The sequence below is a fragment of the Dama dama genome, chromosome 18 (assembly GCF_033118175.1).
Source record: "Dama dama isolate Ldn47 chromosome 18, ASM3311817v1, whole genome shotgun sequence".
In the NCBI taxonomy this organism is placed as follows: Eukaryota; Metazoa; Chordata; class Mammalia; order Artiodactyla; family Cervidae; genus Dama; species Dama dama.
The window spans coordinates 53,797,939-53,822,131 of NC_083698.1; the positions used below are offsets into that span (position 1 = coordinate 53,797,939).

General features: G+C 39.4%; 1 protein-coding gene across 3 annotated transcripts in view; it reads left to right on the top strand.

Annotated features, from left to right (window-relative positions):
- Window positions 1-24,193, top strand: part of DOCK4 (dedicator of cytokinesis 4) — a 479,093-nt gene that overhangs the window by 194,028 nt on the left and 260,872 nt on the right. For 2 of the 3 annotated variants that reach the window (XM_061165346.1, XM_061165344.1), the window contains exons 2-4: window positions 17,614-17,697; window positions 20,066-20,106; window positions 22,070-22,125. In XM_061165346.1, coding sequence (XP_061021329.1) covers window positions 17,614-17,697; window positions 20,066-20,106; window positions 22,070-22,125 — 181 coding nt within the window. The remainder of the gene's footprint in view (window positions 1-17,613; window positions 17,698-20,065; window positions 20,107-22,069; window positions 22,126-24,193) is intronic. The other variant, XM_061165347.1, reaches the window with a different exon arrangement.

The following is a 24,193-nucleotide window of genomic DNA, read 5'->3' on the forward strand; positions in this document are numbered from 1 at the left end:
TGTTAATTTGATTAATATGTGTCTTGGGGTGTTTCGCCTTGGGTTTAGCCTGTTTGGGACTCTCTGGGTTTCTTGGACTTGGGTGGCTATTTCCTTCCCCATTTTAGGGAAGTTTTCAGCTATTATCTCCACGAGTATTTTCTCATGGCCTTTCTTTTTGTCTTCTTCTTCTGGGACTCCTATGATTCGAATGTTGGGGTGTTTCACAGTGTCCCAGAGGTCCCTGAGGTTGTCCTCATTTCTTTTGATCCTTTTTTCTTTTTTCCTCTCTGCTTCATTTATTTCCATCATTTTATCTTCTACCTCACTTATCCTATCTTCTGCCTCCGTTATTCTACTCTTGGTTCCCTCCGAAGTGTTTTTGATCTCATTCATTGCATTATTCATTTGTAATTGACTCTTTTTTATTTCTTCTAGGTCTTTATTAAACATTTCTTGAATCTTTTCAATCTTTGTTTCCAAGCTATTTATCTGTAACTCCATTTTGTTTTCAAGATTTTGGATCATTTTTATTATCATTATTCTAAATTCTTTTTCAGGTAGATTCCCTATCTCCTCTTTTGTTTGACTTGGTGGGCATTTTTCATGTTCTTTTACCTGTTGGGTATTTCTTTGCCTTTTCATCTTGTTTAGATTGCTGTATCTGGAGTGGGCTTTCTGTATTCTGGAGGTCTGTGGTTCCTTTTTATTGGTGGAGGATTAACCCAGTGGGTGGGGTTAGACGATTGGCTTGTCAAGGTTTCCTGGTTAGGGAAGCTTGCGTCAGTGTTCTGGTGCGTGGAACTTGATTTCTTCTCTTTGGAGAGCAATGGAGTGCCCAGTAATGAGTTTTGAGATGGGTCTATGTGTTAGGTGTGACCTTGGGCAGCCTGTATGTTGATGTTCAGGGCTATGTTCCTGCGTTGCTGGAGAATTTGTGTGGTATGTCTTGCTCTAAAACTTATTGGCTCTTGGGTGGTGGTTGGTTTCAGTGTAGGTATGAAGGCTTTTGGACAGTCACTTATTACTTAAAGTTCCATGTAGTCAGGAGTTTTCTGGTGTTCTCAGGTTTTGGGCTTAAGTCTCCTGCCTCTGGATTTCAGTTTTATTCTTCCTGTAGTCTCAGGACTTCTCCAACTATACAGCCCTGATAAGAAAACTTCTAGGTTAATGGCTAAAAGATTCTCCCCTGTTAGAGACACCCAGAGAGGTTCACAGAGTTACATGAAGAAGAGGAGAGGGAGGAGGGAGATAGAGATGAGCAGGAGGAGAAAAAAGGGGACTCAAGAGGAGAGAGACAGATCTACGCAGCTGTCTGTTCCCAGAGTGTTCTCCGTAGCCCAGTCACCTACAAAGATTCACAGAATCGGATTGGGAAGAGAAGGGGAAAGGAGGAAATAGAGGTGTTCTGAGGTAGGAAACAGAGAGTCAAGATTGGGAGAGAATAATCTTCGATTTAAAAATAGGGCTTCTCTTCTTTTTTTTTGTAAGGTTATAGTGTATTGAAAATGAAAATTAAGGAGTAGTAGAGGAGTACTAGAGGACTTTAAAAGAAATAAGAGAAAAAGAAAAATAGAAAATAGAAGAGAAAAAGGAAAGAAAAAGAAGAAAAAAGAAAAAAAAAGAAAAAAAATTTTTTTTTTCCCTAATTAAAAAAAAATCATAAAAATCTATGGAAATGAAAGTTAAGGAGTAATGGGGGAGTAATAGGGGATTTTAAAGGAAAATAAAAGAGAAATAATAAAAAATAAAAAAAGAGAAAAATGTAAAATTATATCTAGGAGTTTCTCTGGAGCTGTTATGGTCAGTGTGGGTTCGGCTCAGTTTCAGATAGCTCCTCGTTCCAGCTTACACTTCTTGATATCTACAGGCCCTTTCCGGTGTAGTCAATGTTTCCTAGAGGGATTTTAATCTGTTGCACCAGTCCCTTCTGAAGCGGTTCCCTTTGTTTATTTGGCTTCTGTTTGCCGGTCTCTTCAGAGCCTCATTTCCGCCCTGACACAGGCGGGCGGAGGTGGACTCTTATTCAGGTAGCTAGTTCCGTCGCTCTGCGGGGAGGGGCTGGCTCTGCGGGGAGGGGCTGGCGCTGCGGGACGGGCTTGCGTCGCGGGGACAGGTTGGGGATGCCGGGAGGGGCTGATGCGGCTTTCTCCGTCTGCGCTGCTCAGGCTCCTGGCTGTTCTATATGGAGCGCGCCCCGCGCTGCGCGAGGTTCCAGCCCTCGGGTGTTCCACAAAAGCGCGGAAGGAAAAGCTGCGCCTGCTCTCTGTGCCTTCCCCGTCAGAGCGGTCCAGGCAGCCAGGGCCTTGGTGGGCGCACTCTCCCCAGGTGTGGCGCTCCCCCTCCCTTCCGCGGATCCAGTCTCAGTTTCCGCTGGCGCCAGTCGGGTGCGCGTGCCTTCTGCCCTCCGCGTCCCCAGCCTCAGTCCCCGCCCGCGCCGGTCGGGTGCCTGCGCCCTGTGTCTCGCCGCGATCTTCCCCTCCCCCCTGCCTCCTGCCTCCGGCGGGGCTGGGCCGGTCCGCAGCCTGCGAGCTCCTCTCTGGACCCTCTCGGTCTCTTTGTTCTGCGAACGGCCGGCAGTGTGTTCGGGCCGGTTAATTTACTCTCCCTCTTTTGATCTCCCACAGTTCAAGTTGGCAACTCACAGAAGCTCCCTCCGATTGTCCTCAGGGCACTCAGGCCCGGATCCTACCCCAAGCAATGCCGCCTAAGACTTCCCGGGACGGATCTCCGTCCTTAGCTCTTTTGTCTCACTTTTTATCTTTTATATTTTATCCTACCTCCTTTCGAAGACAATGGGCTGCTTTTCTGGGCGCCTGATGACCTCAGCTAGCGATCAGAAGTTGTTTTGCGAAGTTTGCTCTGCGTTCAGTTATTCTTTTGATGAATTTGTAGGAGAGAAAGTGGTCTCCCCGTCCTACTCCTCAGCCATCTTGGCTCCTCCCCACAAGGGGATAGTTTTTAAAAGTTTCTTTTCAACAGCGTATTGATTTGCTAACAAAGAGTGCAGATTTCAATTCCTGTAGACAACACTTGGGACCAATAGTTAGCTGAAATTTACAGTGAGAAGAAAGATGTGGGAAGCAACTGCTTCATTAGTGCATAAAATTGGAAGAGTCAAAAAACAGAGGGCATGATCCCCAGAGAACTTGTCACCCTCTAAAAACCCCAAGGAAGGATTTAAAAGTTCATTTATAATTGATAAGTACTGAGTTGGTAATGTTGTTTTTATCCTGGTTCCCTGATTTGGATATTAAAGTTTCATGAGTTTTGCCTTAACTTGTCATTAAAATCTCAATGATAAACTGGCAGCATTTCTTTTCTCAATATCTTTTAATTTGAAAAATAGTCATTGAGAATTTATAAATTAGAAAGAGCAGAGTTCAGTGAATTTCCTGGATAATATAAGCCACATGAGTCCCAGGTTTACAAATATGACATATATAATGATGTCATTACTCCTGTAAAGTCCTTTCAGTTCTAATACTGTACGTGTAAAGAATGATTGGGCTGGGCTCCTGCCAGATTCCAGAGGACTTGGATGTTCATTCCTTCCTGTCTCACTGGTCAGATGGCTACTGGGTCTGCCCTGTGGATAGGGGTGGGAGTGAGGTTGAGCGAGATATTCGAATACAGCTGTGTTTCCCTGGAGAAAAGGAAATGATGAAGGAAGGCCAAGATGGATTCATAATCATAGTCTGTATTGAGGGTGCTGAGGGATGTAGATGATTCACCAGGTCACCACAGAGTTGAAGTATGGTGGTGCTCCCTGTGCATGGGGTCTTATAGCAGTCCAGGATGAGAATTAAGGTACTGGTGAGGAATTAAGAGTATACCCACTCTCTCTCCACATTAACCAGTACTGCTCCACCTCTGCGCATAGTGTATCTCCCGGATTATAAATCCCTCCCATCCCTGAAGTTTCATTGCATGTGGAATGATTGTTTCAGTTGCTTCATCAATCACATAAGACTATTACATGGTAGCTTGAGAATCCATTCATTTTAAATAACCAACTTTATAAAATTTCCAAAACACAAATCACTTATAAGTTAGACGTTCTAGTTTGTAGTCAATATCTTAGTTTAAGTAAGATTTTTATAATCAGTTCTAATATAGTGTGCCAGAATTAATAACTTTAGAAGCTGTTGGGAACATCAGTAAAACCTAAGAATTTAGTTTAAAATCAGTATTATTGTACACAGTCATTAGGAGGGTGTATTAGGTCAGGGTTCTCCAGAAAATACATACATGATATTGTTTAGTCGCTCAGTTGTGTCTGACCCTGTTGCAAACCCATGGAATTTTCCAAGCAAGAATTCTGGAGTGGTTAGATATTCCCTTCTCCAGGGGATCTTCCCAATCCAGGGATCAAACCTGTGTCTCCTGCGTTCCAGGCAGATTCTTTACCCTTGGCCACCAGGGAAACCCCTATAAGATACATACATATATACAGATACATACATATACATGTGCATGTGTATATGGATATATTTATGTATGTATATGACTTCCTATAAAGAATTATCTCATGATTATAGCAGCAGAGACCAAGGAAAGCCAGTGATGTCACTGTGAGAACTGGAGGGCCAATGACTTAAGTCCTAGGCAAGGTGAGAGAAGTTTGAGGTCCCAGCTCAAACAGGCGGAGAGATCAAACTCCTCCTCCTACCTTTTTGTTGCATTCTGGCCCTCCAGCAGGTTGGTTGGTGTTTATCCATCTTGCCCAAGGCAGTCTACTTTACTCAGTCCACCTATTCAAATGCTAATCTCTTCCAGAAACACCCTCACAGGCACACCCAGAAACAATGCTTTATCTGGGCACCCTATGTCCCAGTCAAGTTGACACATAAAATTAGCCATCGCAGAAGACTAGATTCTCTCACTGAAATAAAAGAAATTGACAATTTTCCCACAATTCCCTATCAGTGACTCATAAGTAAAGACTGAAAGGCTTAATTCAAACCTGTGAATGATTATAGTTAATGCAAGCCCATTCAATCTTTCTTGAAAATATTGGCTGAAATAGTTCAAAAGCTGTCTTTTACCAAATGCACATATCTGTTCTTTGGTTAAGAAAGAAGTACTTAAGGAGACCAAGAAGTATACTGAAAATTAAGCAAAAATGTTAATTCTGTTCATTTTCTGAAATGAATGAAATGTTATGGTTGAGATTTTATTTGATATGATGAGTAGGTGATGTCAAGAATACCTGTGGTAGTAGTGGTGGTAATTCTATGCTTTCTACTTATGAAATCAAGACATCATGGCTGAAGTCAGGATATTGTGCCAGCTTCAACAAGGACCCATTATAGGTTTTAACTGCAATTGAAATAAACCAGCTGTGTCTGGATAACCCTATGAAAAAACACCAGAGTTAAATTTGCTAGGGTTCCAGGCAAGAACTATCAATGGATGCTATAAAATATGGTGAAAAAAATGGTATATTTGCAGTCTCAAAGTATGTCCCCACAAGATACTATAGTTAACTGCAAAGAAAAAAAGTAGTAACTTTACAGTGGAGAAACCACCTTAACCAAGTGATCGAGGTTAACATCACCAGCAATGAGACACATTGCCATTGTATATCTTCTGATAAGGTACACTGAGCAGGTACACATCATCACTTCTGTGGTATTCTTGCCAAAATTGCATATCCTGCACTTAATCAGGAGGAAACATCAGACAAAACTAAAGTCAGAGACTTTCTGCAAAATAATTGGGCATTATTCTTGAAAGCATCAAGGTTATGAAAGACAAAGACTGAGAACCTGTCAAATGAGAGGAGACTAAAGAAATAAAGCAACTGAATGTAATGTGGAATCCAAGATTGAATCCTTAACCAAAGGACATTGGTTGGACAGTTGGTAAAATCTGCATATGATCTTTAGGATAGTTAAGAATATTATATCAACTTTAATTTCTTGGTTTTGGCAATGAAAGAAAGTGAAAGTGACTCGGTCGTGTTTGACTCTTTGTGACACCATGGACTATACAGTCCATGGAATTCTCCAGGCCAGAATACTGGAGTGGGTAGCCTTTCCTTTCTCCAGGGGATCTTCCCAACCCAGGAATTGAACTGGGGTCTCCAGCATTGTAGGCAGATTCTTTACCAACTGAGCTATGAGGGAAGCCCTGGTTTTGGCAAGTGTGCTTTATTTAATATCTTAACACTTCCTGAAACTAACTGAAGGCTAAATCAATTTTTATACTATTTTCGTAGGTTTTTTAATATATAAATCTTCAATTTAAAAATTGAAAGTTAAGAAAATGGACCAGAGACTTGATTTTTTCTCCCACACAAGAATGATAAATTATAAATGTGTTGGTTTTGTATAAAAACAATTTTACAATTAAAAAATCACTGGGAATATAAAATTCAGTGTTGAATTTTTTAGGAACGAAAAGATATGGGAAATATCCTTTCTCGTAACTTATGAACTAGGAAAGTGAAGTGAAGTGAAAGTTGCTCGATCGTGTCTGACTTTTTGTGAGTCCATGGGGTATACAGTCCATGGAATTCTCCAGGCCAGAATACTAGAGTGGGTAGCCTTTCCCTTCATCCAGGGGATCTTCCCAACCCAGGGATCGAACCCAGTTCTACCCGCATTGCAGGCAGATTATTTACCAGCTGAGCCACAAGGGAAGCCCGTGAGCTAGGTGAAGCAGATGTAGAGGGTTTCCTTCGCCATTGTCTTTCCAGTACCGGCCACAGAGCTGGGACATAGAAGGTGAATGAAGGAGTAAACTGTACACATGTTACTTTGATCAGTATTTATCGAACAGCCACTTGGTGGGGTAGGGAACTTAAGGGGATCTCAAACCTAGAGATGCTCGATATAGTTAAGTGTTAGAGAGATGTAAATGGGAGGGGTACCATGGAGTCAAGGAGGCTGGAGGCGATTTGAAGAATATCTGTTGGAAACAGGCAAAAGGGGATCCTGACTATAGTGAAAAGCATTTACAGCACTTGCTAAGACCCAGTGAAGAGGTTCAGTATGACTGTTGACTGTGGTTTGTAAAGGCTGAGATTCGAAAAGTATGCAGGCACCAGATTCTTAGAGAACTGTGAACTTTCTTCCTTTTCTCCATTGACCTGTTCACTGGCTTCCCATTTTCTAGAGAAATTGCTTTCAACTGGTTTTCAGTGGTCAAAGCCAGTCAGAGCTAGTGTTTGTTCAAAATTGGAAATTGGCTTGTTCATCAAAGGAGAAGAGGGAGTAATAAAGTATAAGAACATGGGATTGGTTCTCTTCTGGTGGGAGTTACATGGTTTGCAGGTAATATCCCAGTGGACCTCTTGAAAGGTGAGTATTGGGAATAGAAGTCAAATTCAAGTTGAAAAAAGAAAACCCTGTGGAAGAAAAAATTAGAGTGCTTTATTGTGTGAGCCAGACAAATAACCAAATGAGACAACATTTGGAGAGAACATTAGGAGAGGCTGTGAGAACAGATTGACCTCTCCCCATTTGGAGGTAGCTCAGCTGGTAAAGAATTCGCCTGCAATGCGGGAGACCTGAGTTCAATCCCTGGGTTGGGAAGATCGCCTGGAGGAGGGCATGGCAACTCACTCCAGTATTCTTGCCTGGAGAATCCCCATGAACAGAGGAGCATAGTGGGCTACAGCCCATGGGGTCACAAAGAGTCGGCCACGAACTCAGCGACTAAGCACACACATTTGGGGGTGACCTGTGAGTCCCTCTGGTGCAGGGGGAGAGGGTGAGATGGCTGGATGACTAGGCCCAGACGGACCACTTGAGTTCTTCTGTGCCATTTTGTGACTTTGAGTATTTAGTACTTGGAGAGAGAAATCAGAACAGAGCACAGAAAGATGTAACAGGGTTCTGTTTTTTTTCTCTTCCCTTATAGCAAAAAATTAAGTTTAAAAAGTGTTGAAGCTTAATCCTATGTTTCAAAAATTCTCTTAAAGGATATAATTTTAACATTAACCATCTCATATTGGGAAAGGAAATCTATTTTATATAATGATTTATATACATGTCTATAAATTTTACATAATTTTTTTAAACCAAATATTTGGTGGTAGATTTAATATGTCTGCTTGGGAAATGGTATTTTACTTCTCAGTGAAAATTTTTCCCTTGGAGTATGGGGAAAGCAGTTATTATTTTCTGTGACATGAAGTCTGCATTGTAATTTTTCCTCCTGATGCTGTCTAGTATTCCTAGGACAAATAATGCACTGTTTGGCAGAGAGTGTATTAAAAGCTGAATCTTCTTCCCTTCCTAACTCTGCTTCAGCATTTTAGGAAAATCTTTCTTAACTCTGTTACTTTCTTTTTTTAAAATCTGTCTCATTTGCCAAAGATACTTTCCTCTTTTATCAGAAAATGCAATAGTACCAGCCTTCTTTCCCCTCTGGAGCAGTTGAACCTGAATCTTTCTAAGTTTAACTTGTTAATAGTGGTTTCTGAGAATCCATAATCACAAAACGGAGCAAGGGTTTTTGACTTAATGATGGTGAATGGAAATGTTATTTTTGCCTGTTACAGATTCAGACCTAGTCTCCAAGCTTCCAGTTAACAGTGACTATGAAAAAAAGAATACCCTGTATTTACTTACATTTATAGGGTTACAAATCCAGTTCTCATACATTTGTTTGATCCTCATGACATTTCTTGGAGCTAGTCTGGGCAGGTGGTGTCATTCTGCCTGCAAATGGTAGGACTCAAGACAGATGGTTCATAAATAGTGGAGCTAAACCCAGGTCCTTCATCTCGCTGTTCAGTATTGTCCCCTTAGGGGACCTCTCTGGTGATCCAGGGGTCAAGACTCTGCACTTCCAGTGCAAGGGGCACAGGTTCAATCCCTGGTCGGCTGCTAAGATTCCCCATGTTGTGCGCCCCCGCCAAAAAAAGCAGTACTGCGAGCTTTCAATATTGTCTCCTTTTTCTTGGTGCTGAGATACTTCTGAGATAATTGTTTAAACTCTGTGTTTTCCAAGATGCTCCTTTTGACTGGCATCTGACCAAAACCATAACCTTTTCTATCATCTGAAAGTTGTTTTTAGAAGTACTGATGGGTGGATGCAGTCATCAGTTCAGAATTTTACTGTTTGACCTTCAGTTGTTCTTGTAGCCACTTAGGAAAGTGCCTTTGCATTTGTAACATTAAAACCAAGGGAAAGAGTATGTTTATGACTCTTTGGGGAATAAATCGGATTCCTTTACTGCCACAGTGACAGTGTCTTCAAATGAATCTTAGTGTGGAACAGTAGCCTCCTGAAGTTCATTCGTTCCGTTGTTGGCCTCTGTCCTCTTCTCTATCTCTAAAATGGGAATAGAAACACCCCCATCATAGAAGATCAGAAATAATGCACAAAGAACTTAGCAAAACCACCAGATAGTATTACAACAAGGCTACTTTCCTTCTCCCTTGAAAATGGATCTGGCAAGAAGTTGGTTCTGAACATGGGACACTGTAAGCTTGGAGCAGGTTGGCCTCCCCAGAAAGCAGATGTTGAAATGCAGAGATTAGCTTGCAGGGTGTGTATCAGAGAGTGTTCTTGGGTATCACACCAGTGGAAGGAACTGGGGAGAAGTAGGAATGGGCAGAGGGAACACATGACCTGTGATGCTGGCCCAGTGACAGCCCTTAGCAGCTTCAGCTGGAGTGGCCCTTCAGAGTTGTAGCAGGAGGGCCTGGCCCTCACTGTCACTGGGTGCAGGCCCAGTGGGAAGAGGACATGGCCTTGGGCAAAGCAGCTCCCTTCAGCTGATCTTCCAAGATCTGGTGTGGCCGCACCCACGACCTTACTTTGTGTTTACCTGGAGTCCAAAAGGCACAGGTTCAAGCAGAATGGAGTTCTGCAGTTGGTAGAAATGTCCTCTTAACAGTCAAGGACAGCAGTATATTTTCAAGTAGCACTTGTCAAATGTCAGAAATGAATATATTTTATTCCATGCGCTTCTGATTTTTCAAAGTCACTTAGGCCCGAGAGAGTCCTGTGACCTGTCTGAAGGCCTGACCGTGGTACCCGTGGCATCAGAATGAAGTCCTGTTGGTCAGTGTGCATATGTTGTGCATATGTCTGCCCCAGAGGCATGCCTGCATAGACAGAACAGAACTGATCTCAAATGCATGGCGATTATGAGGACGAGAAGATGGAGCATAGTGAGCCTTCCTTTGATTTTCCTGTGGAGTTCACCTTCAGCATCAAAGCCATATTCAGGAGCAGGCATCCCATTGCCCCCTCCCACATTTCCTTTGAAATTCTTTTTCCAGTCTTTCTAGACCACCTGCTCCCATGGCCCTGTTGTCATACTGATGGCCAGCTGGGAGTCCCTTGAAGGTAGAAATGACCCCTTTGCTCTTAACTTCATCTCATGGAGGGGGAAGATGTTAAGGGGCTGTGAGACAAAGACAGTTCCATCCTACACTTGTGATCATACCAATCGAAATCTCCAGATGACTTCTATTTCATCTTCCCTCAAGGCCTATCCAGACAGCTCTTTAAAAAATAAGGTGGTGTCTTTGATAAGACTATTAACTTGGATTTCCCCATCATATTTTATCTTTCCCTACAGGAGAATTTTGTGCATGTGCAGAGGAGATGACCCCTTGTCCTCTTCTTCTGCTGTTTCCTATTTTATGAAGTAAAATCCCTGAAAAAGAATTTAGTTCTGCTTAATACCCTTTCCCTTTTCACTGTGTCCTCCAGCTCTTATCCAGAAAAAAATCTTCTGACACTTCAGAATTTCTACCTTTTCCTCCCCGCTTTTTTCCATTTGTGCCTGCCCCCAATACGCACAATGATACTCATAAAGCTGATAAACCTGAATGTAGATATATATTCATGACAAACCAGAGTGAAATATAGTATGAAATACATGTGAAGATGGAAAGAACCGGTTTTAAATGTACCCTGAGTTCCTTTACAAAGCCCTGCTTTTGTCACTGCCTTCTCACTGTTGCTGACATGCTTCAAGTACCAGCATTCAGAATTTTACAACTACTTGCATAAAAATGTTTATTTAATTTCTGGTGCAGTCATAACTCATTTCTGTTGTGAAAAACAGGAGTTTCATTTATTTTGTGTTAAATGGGATTCCATGGGATAGTCTCAGAACTTGAGAACAACAGCATCCATCGTGTTCTGTGTTGTAAATAACTTCCAACTGACCTCTCAGACCACAACCTGTTTCTGAGTTGGAAATCCTTTTATCAGAAAGATGAAGCCAAAACTTTGACTTTGAGGGATGAGTTTCCTTCCTTTGTGTCACAAGGAACAAAACATTTCATTTCCCCCCCCCCCCCCCCCCCACATTATGTTTCATTCGTCTTAGATTGTCAACCCATAAAGGGCAAAGGCAGCGTTTGCCAGGCTTGACTTGAATTGTGGTGTGTAGCATCATCATCAATATTATTTTGATCATGATGATGAATATGGTATCATCTGTGATGTAGAGCTACATGATTGTCTTCTAGTAATTTTTCTAATTTGTTTCTGTTTTTGCTTTTAAAAGTCACAACTCTGTGATTGAATTGCTCCATACTAAGTTTAAAAGTTTTACAGTATGAATTTGTTCTTTGCAAAAACAAGCAATGTCACTGAAACTGAGAAATAAGTTCCTGCTTCACAGTACGATTTTGCTTTTTTTTCACTGCCTTCATAGAAAATACTGGTGAGTTATAGATAGGATGCTTTTTAAAACCACTTAATTTTTAATAAAGTCACTAGATACTAAACTGATATTATGTAAAGGAATAATATGTGGTAAGAGGCAACTGTTTCTGATTTTCAAGATGCTTAAGCTATACATTTAATTAACACTTTCACCTTATATACATAATTTTAGCTAGTTTTTCTTTTGGGGGGGGGGGGAAGCGTTGGCCATACTACGTGGCATGCAGGATCTTAGTTCAATTATTTTATTTTATTTTTTTATTTATTTTTTTTGCCACCAAAAACGTGTTTGTATAAATTTTTTTTTCATTTATTTTTATTAGTTGGAGGCTAACCACTTTACAATATTGTAGTGGGTTCTGTCATACATTGACATGAATCAGCCATGGATTTACATGTATTCCCTATCCCGATACCCCTCCCACTTCCCTCTCTACCCGAATTCTCCACATATAATTTTAAAAGACTTGAACATAAGCTATGTTTATATACATGTTTGTTAATCCAAATACATTTCTATATAGTAGCAAATGGACAGAGATGAAAACAATACCATACAGTAGTTTTTATGTCTGTTTAAAACTGTACTCTCAGGATCCTTAGTACTCAAACAATAGCATTGAACCTTTGTATTTCCAGCTCTATGAAGCATTCATTCTCTATGATCTTTTCTGTAGCTCTTTTTCAATTTATCAGAAAATAAACAAGGGAATCAAGACAGTATGTGGTCATGTTCAGTAAACCCAAGTATTATTGGGATGCCCCTGGAAAGATAGGATGGGAAGACTTTCATTTGAAGACAGAGCTACTCTATAACAACTGGTGGCAAGATTACTTTTCAGCTGTAGACTTGTTTCATGCAAAAATGCTTGGAGGATTTGGGGACTTACTTGAAAAGTTGTATCCAGAGTGGAATCTAAGCATACCATATGTTCCAAGTGCATTTGATAGAAATGCAGATTGAGATTTCATGAATGCCTGAGTTTTCTTTGAATCTTTGCTTTGTGAAACCAGTTTTCCTTCCTTTATGATACACTGTATGCTACCATTAGTAAACACGAGCCAATCATGTTTTCAGATCTTTTGCTCTTTGGCCTAGAACTGCCTTCCCCTTTGAATTGCATAACCTGAAGCATAAACAGAATAGCATTTATCCATCAATTCATGAGCTTAGTACATTGCAAGGTAGAATTACTTGTGTAATTCAAAGACTGAAAATGGCTAGCCATTTTAGAAGGTGAAGATCAAAGTCCTGCCTTGAACTATATCTTAAAAAAGTGTTACTCTACAATATGATCTGTGGTTTAATATATTTTAGACATTTTAAGTTATGAGAGGTGCCCTTGACATTCTCTGACTCTGTTAAAACTTGAATACCATTTTTCAGTGGCTTCATTCATTCATTCTGTGTGTTTATTCATTCTCTGTTCCTGCACTAACATAATCCAATGCTGGTGTATGGAAGATGAATTCGAAACAATTCAAGTTTTCAAGTAGAGAGACAAAGATAAGTTAAGTGTATGGGATAACTTGCTCTGTTTAAGATATGGTCATAGTACCCTTGGAGCATAGATAAGAGAATAATTGATTTCATTTGGGTCCAAGGATGGGGAAAGAGAAAGGGTAGCATCAGGAAACTGAAAGGGTTTACCTTGGAGCTAGACCTTCAACTCAGGCTACTTTGTAGTTCGCTGTCTAGAAGGGGTGAGGAAGGCAGCTGCCCCCAAGGGGGATAATACGTATGAAGGCAATGAGTTCTGCATGAAAGAGCTTGATGAGAATTTGGATATGGTAGCATGGAGGGCATTGTGTGGAGAGGCAGGTGGGATGGGAACCTGGAAAGGAACGGGAGCACAGTGGTAAAGGACTTGGTAGGAGATGCTGAGAGCAGACCTTCCCTTCTGCTTTATCAGACGGTGGGGACCAATGTCCATTCGTTCAGAACTCAGGCAGTGACTAAAACTGAAGCAAGGCTGGTGTGGGGACAGAGTGCTTCAGTTATATATTATACCCTGTCAGTGCTGAGGTGAAAGACTTCTTCCAGACTCTCGGAATTGCAGGCTGGCAGGGACCTTTCAGTTCACTTTGTTCAACTCCTTTGTTTTATAGAAGAGGCATCTGAAGTTCAATGAGACTGAAGAACATAATAGCTCACCTTTAATAGTTATCAGATATTATATAGGTGAAGAGTGAAGTCAGAATTCACCCACATAGGTTCTTTGGGCAAGAAATGAGATGATGCACAGTTATGACCCAGACAACCTGTCATCCCAATTTTAAACATTTCCTGTGAAAGAATGGGTTTTCACAGGTAATATAGTTTGGTTCTTAGAATTTTGTGTGCCCTCTTAAAATAGAATTGCCCATAAAAAAGGAACTTGACTGCCTAAGACCAGAACACTTAACAGTAATGGCCCTGCCCTCATTCATTCCCTCAGTGATTATTTACCGAGCTCAATTTGTGTGCCAGGCTCTATACTGAATTATGTAGACAACTGGGAGCTGAAACCAACCTAGTCCTTATATCCATGGAATTTTCAGTCTGTTGCAGGAGACATCCTTCTAAAACTTGCACAAATAAGGGAGGCTGGTTAAGTTGGTATATGGTGCTATGAGCATATGGAATTTAAGGTGAGAGGATGTGTATCAAGAAAGTCTGCTCTGAGGAGCCTTATTTAATCCTTTACTACCTTTTGCACTTTCTTTTTCATTGACCCCATTTTCCTGATGAGGTAATGGAGACTCTGAGAGATTGGTATCTTGGACCGAATCACACAGCTAATAAGACCTGGGCTCAAACCCACATCTCGTGATACCAAGTTTGATGTTCTTTTCCTACACCCAGCCTTTTTGTTTGTCTATTGTTTTTGGCCACTCAGCATGTGGGGTCTTAGTTCTCCAACTCATGTTCCCTGTAGTTCAAGCTTGAAGTCTTAACCACTGGACAGCCAGGGAAATCCCTACACCCAGCCTGTTTGACACCAACATTTAAGAAGAAAGCTAACTCGGATATTAATGCATATATATGAAGTATCAGTTCAGTTCAGTTCAGTTGCTCAGTTGTGTCTGACTCTTTGCGATCTCATGAATCCCAGCACACCAGGCCTCCCTGTCCATCACCAACTCCTGGAGTTTACTCAGACTCATGTCCATCAAGTCGGTGATGCCATCCAGCCATCTCATCCTCTGTCATCCCCTTCTCCTCCTGCCCCCAATCCCTCCCAGCATCAGGGTCTTTTCCAATGAATCAACTCTTCACATGAGGTGGCCAAAGTACTGGAGTTTCAGCTTCAGCATCAGTCCTTCCGATGAACACCCAGGACTGATCTCCTTTAGGATGGACTGGTTGGATCTCCTTGCAGTCCAAGGGACTCTCAAGAGTCTTCTCCAACACCACAGTTCAAAAGCACCAATTCTTCGGCGCTCAGCTTTCTTCACAGTCCAACTCTCACATCCATACATGACCACTGGAAAAACCATAGCCTTGACTAGACGGACCTTTGTTGGCAAAGTAATGTCTCTGCTTTCTAATATGCTGTCTAGGTTGGTCATAACTTTCCTTCCAAGGAGTAAGCGTCTTTTAATTTCGTGGCTTCAATCACCATCTGCAGTGATTTTGGAGCCCAAAAATAAAGTCTGACACTGTTTCCACTGTATAGAAAGGTGGTATTGATGAACCTATCAGCAGGGCTGCAGTGGAGATGCAGACACAGAGAACAGACTTGTGGACGCTGTAGGGGAAGGACAGGGTGGGACGAATTGAGAGAGTGACATGGAAAATATGTATTATCTTAGCTAAAATAGACAGTGAAAATTCACTGTATGATGCAGGGAGCTCAAACCTGGTGCTGTGTGACAGCATGGAGGGAAGGGATGGGGAGGAAGGTAGGAGGAAGGTTCAAGAGGGAGGGCGCATTTATATACCTATGGCTGATTCATGTTGGTATATGGCAGAAACCAACACAATATTGTAAAGCAATTATCCTCCAGTTAAAAATAAATACATTTTTAAAAAGAGGGCTAAGAAAGTAGATCTACAGCAGAAGGCTGGAAGGTATGAGAGATGTAGTAGAAGAGAGGATGGCCTCCTGAAAGGTGATATGAATGTAGTGACAGTGGGGGAGAGAGCAATTTCAGAACACAGTGAAGGGAAGGGCTGAGGCATGAAGGGGTGGGGAAGAATGAAACTAATGAGTGGTACTGCCATGTTCAAGAAGGTGATGGCCTAGGAGAGAGCCACCAGCAGTAGGGGAGGTGTTTCTGGCTGCCTGGGAGTTAACACGGGCATTCGTGAGTGCTAAGAGCTAGACACAGAGCCGAGTTAGGGCACCCACACCCTTAGACCTCTAAGAGAAGCATCAGTAGTGCAGGGTTGAACCACTAGGGTTGTGAGAGGTTAAGGTAACTTCATGAGTGTAAAAAGGCAATTCTGAGGGTAAGTTTGCTTTGGAGTCTTAAATGGTACTCAATCTGCTGTCTATTTGGTTGTTGATTCCTTTTAAGAAGAGGTCCCTGAAAGTTATTTGAAGTAATCTGTCAAGATACAGACCTTTGATTATCTTTTAAGCAAACACTGTTGAGGCCATCAACATGAGGTCATAGGGTATTTATGGGTATAGTTGGAAAATGACATCATGGATTAGTGCTTATCTAAAATGTTTTAACTTTGTTACTGTGTAGTTATTTTTATCTGTCTCATGTACTTTGGGCTATGTTTTCTGTCCTGTGCTTTGATTGCTACTGCTAATTTTGTTTTAAGATCATAAAATGGCTTTAGACTTCTCTGAAAGCCCATTACTTATTGGCATGTTTTGATTTTTGAGAGATTCATGTGTTCCTTCAGGCTTTTAAAATACATTCACAGCAGTAACAATAATTTATTTGGGGGATTGGTGTTGTTTCTAAATCTTAAGATCTGAAAGAGAGAGAATTGTAAAATTCACTTCCAAAGTTGGAGGCTCTTAAAAATCAGGCAGTCAAAGCATTTACTATCATTTTTTGGATGTGAATTGCAAGAAGATTTTAGCATGTGAAATATTTAACAGGGAATGTGTCTTCTCGTTCTGTATGTTGAGGTCCTTTTCTTTATTTTCTAGCCTTGTCTCTCATGACTCAGGTGTTAATTTCCTGGGAAGAATCTCTGTCCTTCATTCTCTCTTAACCCCTCAAATAGCCTAGGGATGGTTAATCTCTGGTGTTATATCCTAGTCCTGCCCAGCCCCACACCGTGTTTCAGAAACCAGTCAGTCTGTAAACATTAGGTGAGGCTAAACAGTGACTCCAATCTCTGTGTGCCCCCTTTTCCCCCACTTCCAAATTATCTGAGAGCTAAGGCATGTGGGAATTGTCATTTTGGCCATGTGTTTAGACCCAAGGGAGAGAAGTAATCATTACCATTGATTCATGCAGAGAAGAAGACTGCTTTAACACCATGTACTGGGCTAGACCCTGAGGACACAATAGTGAGGACACAGTCCCTTCTCTTGAGGACCTTACAGTGTATGGAAAGGAAATATCCTGAAGACAGCTTAGCAGAAAGGTCAACCAAGCTTATTAATGAGTGAGACATATAGTCCTCATTTATTATTGAACACATATTTATTGAGTCACTACCATGGGATGGGCTTCTGAATTGGGGAGTGATTGTAGCAGTGAGGGAGAGGGACACTCCTTGTGCAGCTCTTCAGGCGGTATCTTTGCTTACGTATGTTATCGGGTGATGTTGATATTTTGTCTACTATCTTAGTAACTATCACACCTTTGAAATTTGTATTAATAACACTTGTTTGACCAAGAGGTTAGCAAAATATGTAAACTTTGGTTTTCTTCCGAAACGTGTCACGTTAAAATATGACAGCCAGTTCTAGCTATCAGTGCGTACTTCCTGCTCACGTTCATTTTTCTTGGTCAGTAACATGCAATAGTAAGCAGTATAACTGGCCATAACTGACATGATTATCCCTATATATTCTGTGTCATTTCTTACAGTTATTGCCAGTTTTCGAGGAACGGTGCCATATGGTCTGTCATTGGAAATTGGAGATACAGTTCAGATCCTGGAGAAGTGCGATGGTAAGTAGACTAGTATTGATTGTTTGCAGTTGGGTAAACGATCTCCTCAGCATTGGGCAGCTCATAAAGTGTACAAATTCTTTTCATACTTCTATTAATCTCTGGGATTTTCCCTTTAGTCGCAATGAACCATTTTTTACAAAACTATTTTCTTGCATGTTCAGTGTTTGGCTTATGAGAAAATATTGTTTGGTATTTTTAAGCTGATTATATTTTTTCCTAATATTACTTATTTATATTTGCTAGATACTATTGATACTGTTGAATTTCTGAGAGTTCATGACTCAGGGCCAAACTCGAAGGCCTTTCTTGGAATGTCAAGAGTCTGGTGGGCTCCCCAGGACAGAAAGAAACAGAGGTCCAGAGCAGAAATGCTTTAACCAAGGTTGGGTAACCAGATTCCTTGGGGTGGGACTCCTGCCCTGGCCAACTCTGCTCTAGTCCTGTAACCTCTTCCTCCTCACCTCCCCCAAATTTGGACTGAAATTATTTACTCCATTTGAAATGTTAAGTGAACTTGTATGATTAATTTATATAAAAGGAACCTCATTAAATCAACTTAGTATGTTTTCAAATGCTTCTGTTCCTTGTAACAAAACATCCTTAAACTCTTGTCCTTAAAAAGATCCCAGATAAAATGACTACTCTTTTTTTATCTTAACAAAATGGCCATATTGTAAAGTTCCATCAGCATATCCAAATATATGGTTTTCCTCTCAATACATTGTCCTTATTAGGAATTTATAATATGGTAAGACTCTATCATATTAAGGTTCATTATTGGTAAAATCGTGTTCTTCCAAATAGAACTATTACTTTTATTTAGAGCCTGTCATTAAATGGTGGTGATACACGGACATTTATTTTGTACAGTGTCACTGATATATTTAAAAATATAAGGTTTTTCTCGGTCATTGCCAGATATATTTTGTCTGTTTCCACTTCGTTTACAGATAAATATAAAATCTGTTATGAATGGGTGAAAATGTACTTCCTAGCTAATGGGAGCTGTTTTGTAATGTAAAAACCTTTCTGTGTGGTGTAGTTGGACAGAGACCTCACTGTGACATTTCTGCATTTCTCAAGAAGTTTTGGTTACTGTTAAAATAATTATTTAAGAATGGATATATTTCTTGGATGGATGTCTTTAAGGAATCTAATAAATCCTGATGTTATAGAGATTGCAATTCTCAATTCATTCTACTTTTTCCAGACTGATTGTAAAATGATGTTTTACAAAATATTTTTTTAAGAAAACTCATGAGGAACAAAAATATTTAAATACAAAACTCAAATACTTTTTTCTAAAAGTTCAATTAATCAAAAAGATTCAATTCAATAGAAATTGGTTTTATGATAAAATAATTTCTTCCAATAAGCAAAATGCTTTCTATAGTTGAAGAAACAATAAGTTGAAAATAATACATTTATAAGAGGCTGTATATTAGCTTCCTGAAGTAGGAAATGGTAACCCGCTCAAGTATTCTTTCTTGGAAAATTCCATGGACAGAGGAGTCTGGAGGGCTACAATCCATGGGGTCACAAAGAGTTGGACACAACTAACCAACTGAACACACACACAGCACATGTATATTAGCTATATAAATTCATATATATATATATATAATATATAATATATATATGCCCTGTAATTGTTTTAAACTATAAAAAGTTATGTTCCCCCTTAAGGACAGTGCTGTAAAACTGATTGAGTCACTTTGGAGGTTAAGTAATAGACATTCTGCAGAATAAAAATTATGGTGAGCTCAGTTGATGGGACATTGTGTGGATGAAAGAGTGCCATTAATGCTCTAAGTGGTTGAGACCTGGCTTCTTTCTTCTTATGCTGATCCTCACGCAAGATGGTAGGCTAAAGAATGTGTGAGTTCAGCACAGAATTGCTGGCTAAACACTGCTCTTTGGTGGTAGAGTCAGGGCTTTGTCTTCAGGCAAAGACAGTTTGGAACTGTATTAAGTCTTGCGTAGATTCTTGAATTTGAGATATAGTGTGACATTTTATAAAATGGAGTGAAACTAAGCTCAGAGAGGTCACTTAACTTGCCCAAGATTCAACAGCTAATACTTATTGATAGTAAAACTAGAATTTAAAGCCCAGTACTCTGATTCCCAAGCCTTTACTTCCATTATGCATGTTTGTATTTTTTATGTACATTTCCAATACAATTTTTAAATGATTGTATTGATAGAAGACTTACACTTGTAGTTACTTGACTTTTATAGTCTAGCCTAATTCCAACTCCCACATGTAAGGTAAAATTCTGTCAGCAAAGGATAGATTGATTTCTAATCATTTCTTCTAAGTATTGTAATGATTTATTGAAACATGACCATGATTATTTCTCCACAGGCTGGTACAGAGGCTTTGCCTTAAAAAACCCGAATATCAAGGTAAAAATAATCACTTTTACTATAATTATGGGATTTTAAAGAAAGACAGTTAATTTACTTTATTTCATTATACAATTGAAATTACAGTTGGGACTCTTAGTTGAAATACTAAATGGCAATACAGATTTTCATAATTTTTGAAATTCCTTTGAACTTGGATTATACTTAAGACACGCTACTCAGATGATAATCCTGTGTCGCTGTTGAAATTTATACTGAGAAGACCTTAATAAGCTCATGATATATAAACAAAATCTTTTTGAAGTGTAAGCTTTGCAGAGAGCTAAATTAAAATTCAGGCAGTGGAAATATATATTCCAAAAGAAATAATGAATAGAGGTATTTAATCTTTGTTTTCTGTGATATCAGTTGTAAAAGTTGGTGTGGAGAGTGGTTTATTTTAGGTATGTTATGAGTCCTTTTAGGTGTGAGGAGCTGAAATGTGGGAAAATCAAATTATAAAGAGTCCATCTTTCTTACCATTCCAGACAAAAACTAAGACTTATTATTGTTTATATATTTATATAAATCATAAGGAATTATAGTAGGAAGTAATATGATTTTTCTTTTACCTTTCCTTTGTGTAGTTTATGATGTTAACACTAATTCTTACTTCTATATTTTTCTACTTTGTTCCTATCTTCCCATCTTTACCCATGCTACCCACATTCACTAATATTTTCTTACATGTCATGTTCATTTTTTTGTTTAATCCTGGTTTTCTTAGGATTGTAGATAAGAAAGTATCATTTCTCATTTCCAAAATATAAGTAATCTAATCTATTTTGCCTACATTTCTGTTTAAGTGTACCTTTTTTCCTGGATCATCCAACTGTGTTAATTACTGTATTTCATTTATTTTAGGTTGTTCTAAAGGAGAGTCTATGCTTTAGCTCCCATATAAAGTTATTTTTGGTCATCTGCAGGCACATGCATCTGTAACTTCAATATTTTTCATTTAGAACATGCTTTAAAAAGTGTTAAGATTTGTTGCTTCTATTTCTCTTCTAAAGAACCTCAATTTCTGACTTCTTGTTAATTCCAATAATTACTCTTATTTGATATTCCTACTATATTGAGGTAAATTTAAATTCCAAAGGAAAGGGTGTTTTTTTTCTTTTTTTAAAACCTATGCCTATTTACTACTGTTGTATATACAGAGCTTGCTAGTTAAATTTTATGTTATCCTTGGACCCACAATGGTGATAATGTATTCAACTGACATTTGTTTTTCCTAAATATTTAATTGAATTTTCCATTTAGTTGTACATAAAAATCATTCAGAGAATATTGTCATTTAATGGATAATAAAATTGCTCTCTTTTTTAATTTTTTTTTCAATTTCTCATTTAGAACAAAGGAACAATTTCCTTGCCCTAGCCTTTCCCTACAATAAAGAGCTTTAAGCTCGCATGTCTTCTTTTGTTTAATTTTTGTTCCATCAGAATGGCAGCCTGGTGATGATTTGCTGCTATGTTTTCATTAAGGATCGTTCCTAAACATGTAATATACATACTGTTTCTAAATTCATAGTAGTGCTGTTTTTTAGTATGTATTTTGAAATAGACACATGAGTAGTTTGAAGAGAAGAAAAAGAACTAAACCAAGAGAAGCAAACTAAAACCCCTTTTTCAAAACTGCAATATTAAAAAAAATTATTTAGCATGCTTTCTATATAGAATTTTCTTGAAAATACAAAAAAATTGTAGAATATATTTTTGAGTGGGATTTAATGTTTTGGTTATATTTATTTTAAAGTATCTCTAAATTTGTAAACTGATAAATAGTAGAAATAAAATGACTGGTTCTAAGCTACATTAGATTTCACCTAGATAATGTGTTAGAGATTCCATCTTCCTGGTATTGTTATGGTTGTGTGGTGATATTTTATATATATGACTTATGAAATTTACTCTGCCGTAATAGACAGCTAGCACCATAACCTTCATGTTTTCTCTTCCAGGGTATATTTCCTTCCAGCTATGTTCACTTGAAAAATGCCTGTGTAAAGAACAAAGGGTAAGAAATAAATTTTATTGATGGAGAGTTTTCACACAATCATTGCTTATTTTGGAATTTGAAAGACTTATTGTCTTGAAAAAATGAACCGATTCTTGCCATTGTTTGTGTTGTTAGATAAAAGACAGATGACATTAAGGCAGTTCGTGGAGAAAATGAAAGAACCACATCTATATGGTGGACAGCAGTACAATCTAGGGTGCTAGAGGTCTCTCATTGGAAATCATGGAATCCACCTAATCTTAAGCAAGAGGAGTTGGTTCTTCTTGGTTTCCTGTTGTGTAGGGAAGCAAGCAATCATAGCCATCAAATGCTGAGTAATATCTCAACCCAGGAATTTCCTAGATTCACTACTGATCATTAGTAGCTGAGTCTGTCATTATTTTCCTAATTGGACTTAAAAACATATCCTTGTGTGTTATTGTTATTGTTCAGTTGCTAAGTCCTGTTCGACTCTTTGCAACTCCATGAACTGCAGCGCACCAGGCTCCTCTGCCTCCCGCAATCTCCCAGAGTGTGCTCAAATTCATTTTCATTGAGTGCGTGATGCTATCCAACCATCTCATCCTCTGCCAACCCCTTCTCCTTTTGTCTTCAATCTTTCCCAGAATTAGGGTCTTTTCCCATGAGTCATCTCTTGGCATCAGGTAGCCAAAGTATTGGAGCTTCAGCTGATACTGAGCTTTAGCATCAGTCCTTCCAATGAATATTCAGGGTTGATTTCCCTTAAGATTGACTGGTCTGATCTCCTTGTAGTCCAAGGGACTCTCAAGAGTCTTCTCCAGCACCACAGTTCCAAAGCATCAGTTCTTCAGTGCTCAGTCTTCTTTATGGTCCAACTCTCACAACCATACATCACTACTGGAAAAACCACAGCTTTGACTTCTGTTGGCAAGGTGATGTCTCTGCTTTTTAATACACTGTCTAAGTTTGTCACAACTTTCCTTCCAAGGATCAAGCATCTTTTAATGGGTCCAGTCACTGTCTGCAATGATTTTGGAGCCCCCCAAAACATAATCTGTCCCTATTTCCAGTTTTTCCCCATCTGTTCGCCATGAAGTGATGGGACCAGATGTCATGATCTTAGTTTTTTTAATGTTGAGTTTTAGGCCAGTGTTTTCACTCTCCTCTTTCACTTTTATCAAGAAACTCTTTAGTTCCTCTTCACTTTCTGCCATTAGAATGGTATCATCTACATATCTGAGGTTGTTGATATTTCTCCTGGCAGGCTGGATTCCAGCTTGTGACTCATCCAGCCTGGGATTTCGCTTGATGTACTTTGCCTATAAGGTAAACAAGCAGGATGACAATATACATCCTTGACATACTCTTTTCCCAATTTTGAAGCAGTCCATTATTCTATGTTGGGTTCCAACTGTTGCTTCTTGACCTGCATATAGGTTTCTCAGGAGACAGGTAAGGTGGTCTGGTATTCCCATCTCTTGAAGAATTTTCCACAGTTTGCTGTGATCCACACAGTCAAAGGCTTTAGTGTAGTCAGTGAGGCAGAAGATGTTTTTCTGGAATTCCCTTGCTTTCTCTGTGATCCAGTGAATGTTAACAATTTGATCTTTGGTTCCTCTGCCTTTTCTAACCCATCTTGTACATCTGGAAGTTCTCAGTGCACATACTACTGAAGCCTAACTTGAAGGATTTTGAGTATAATCTTGCTAGCATATAAAATAAGCGCAATTATCTGGTAGTTTGAACATTCTTTGCCACTGCCCTTCTTTGGGTTTCGAATGAAAACTGACCATTTCCAGTCCTGTGGCCACTGCTGAGTTTTCCAAATTTGCTAACACATTAAGTACAGCACTCTAACAGCATCATCTTTTAGGATTTGAAATAGCTTAACTGGAATTCTGTCATCTCTACTAGCTTTGCTTGTAGTAATACTTCCTAAGGCCCACTTGACCTCACATTCCAGGATGTCTGGCTTTAGGTGAGTGACCATACCATCATGGTTATCCTGGTCGTTAAGACCTTTTTTGATAGTAACAATAGTAAGTACTTAAAACATTAGATTGAAAATATATTTCTAATACTAATAATTCCCTCTACTATTACT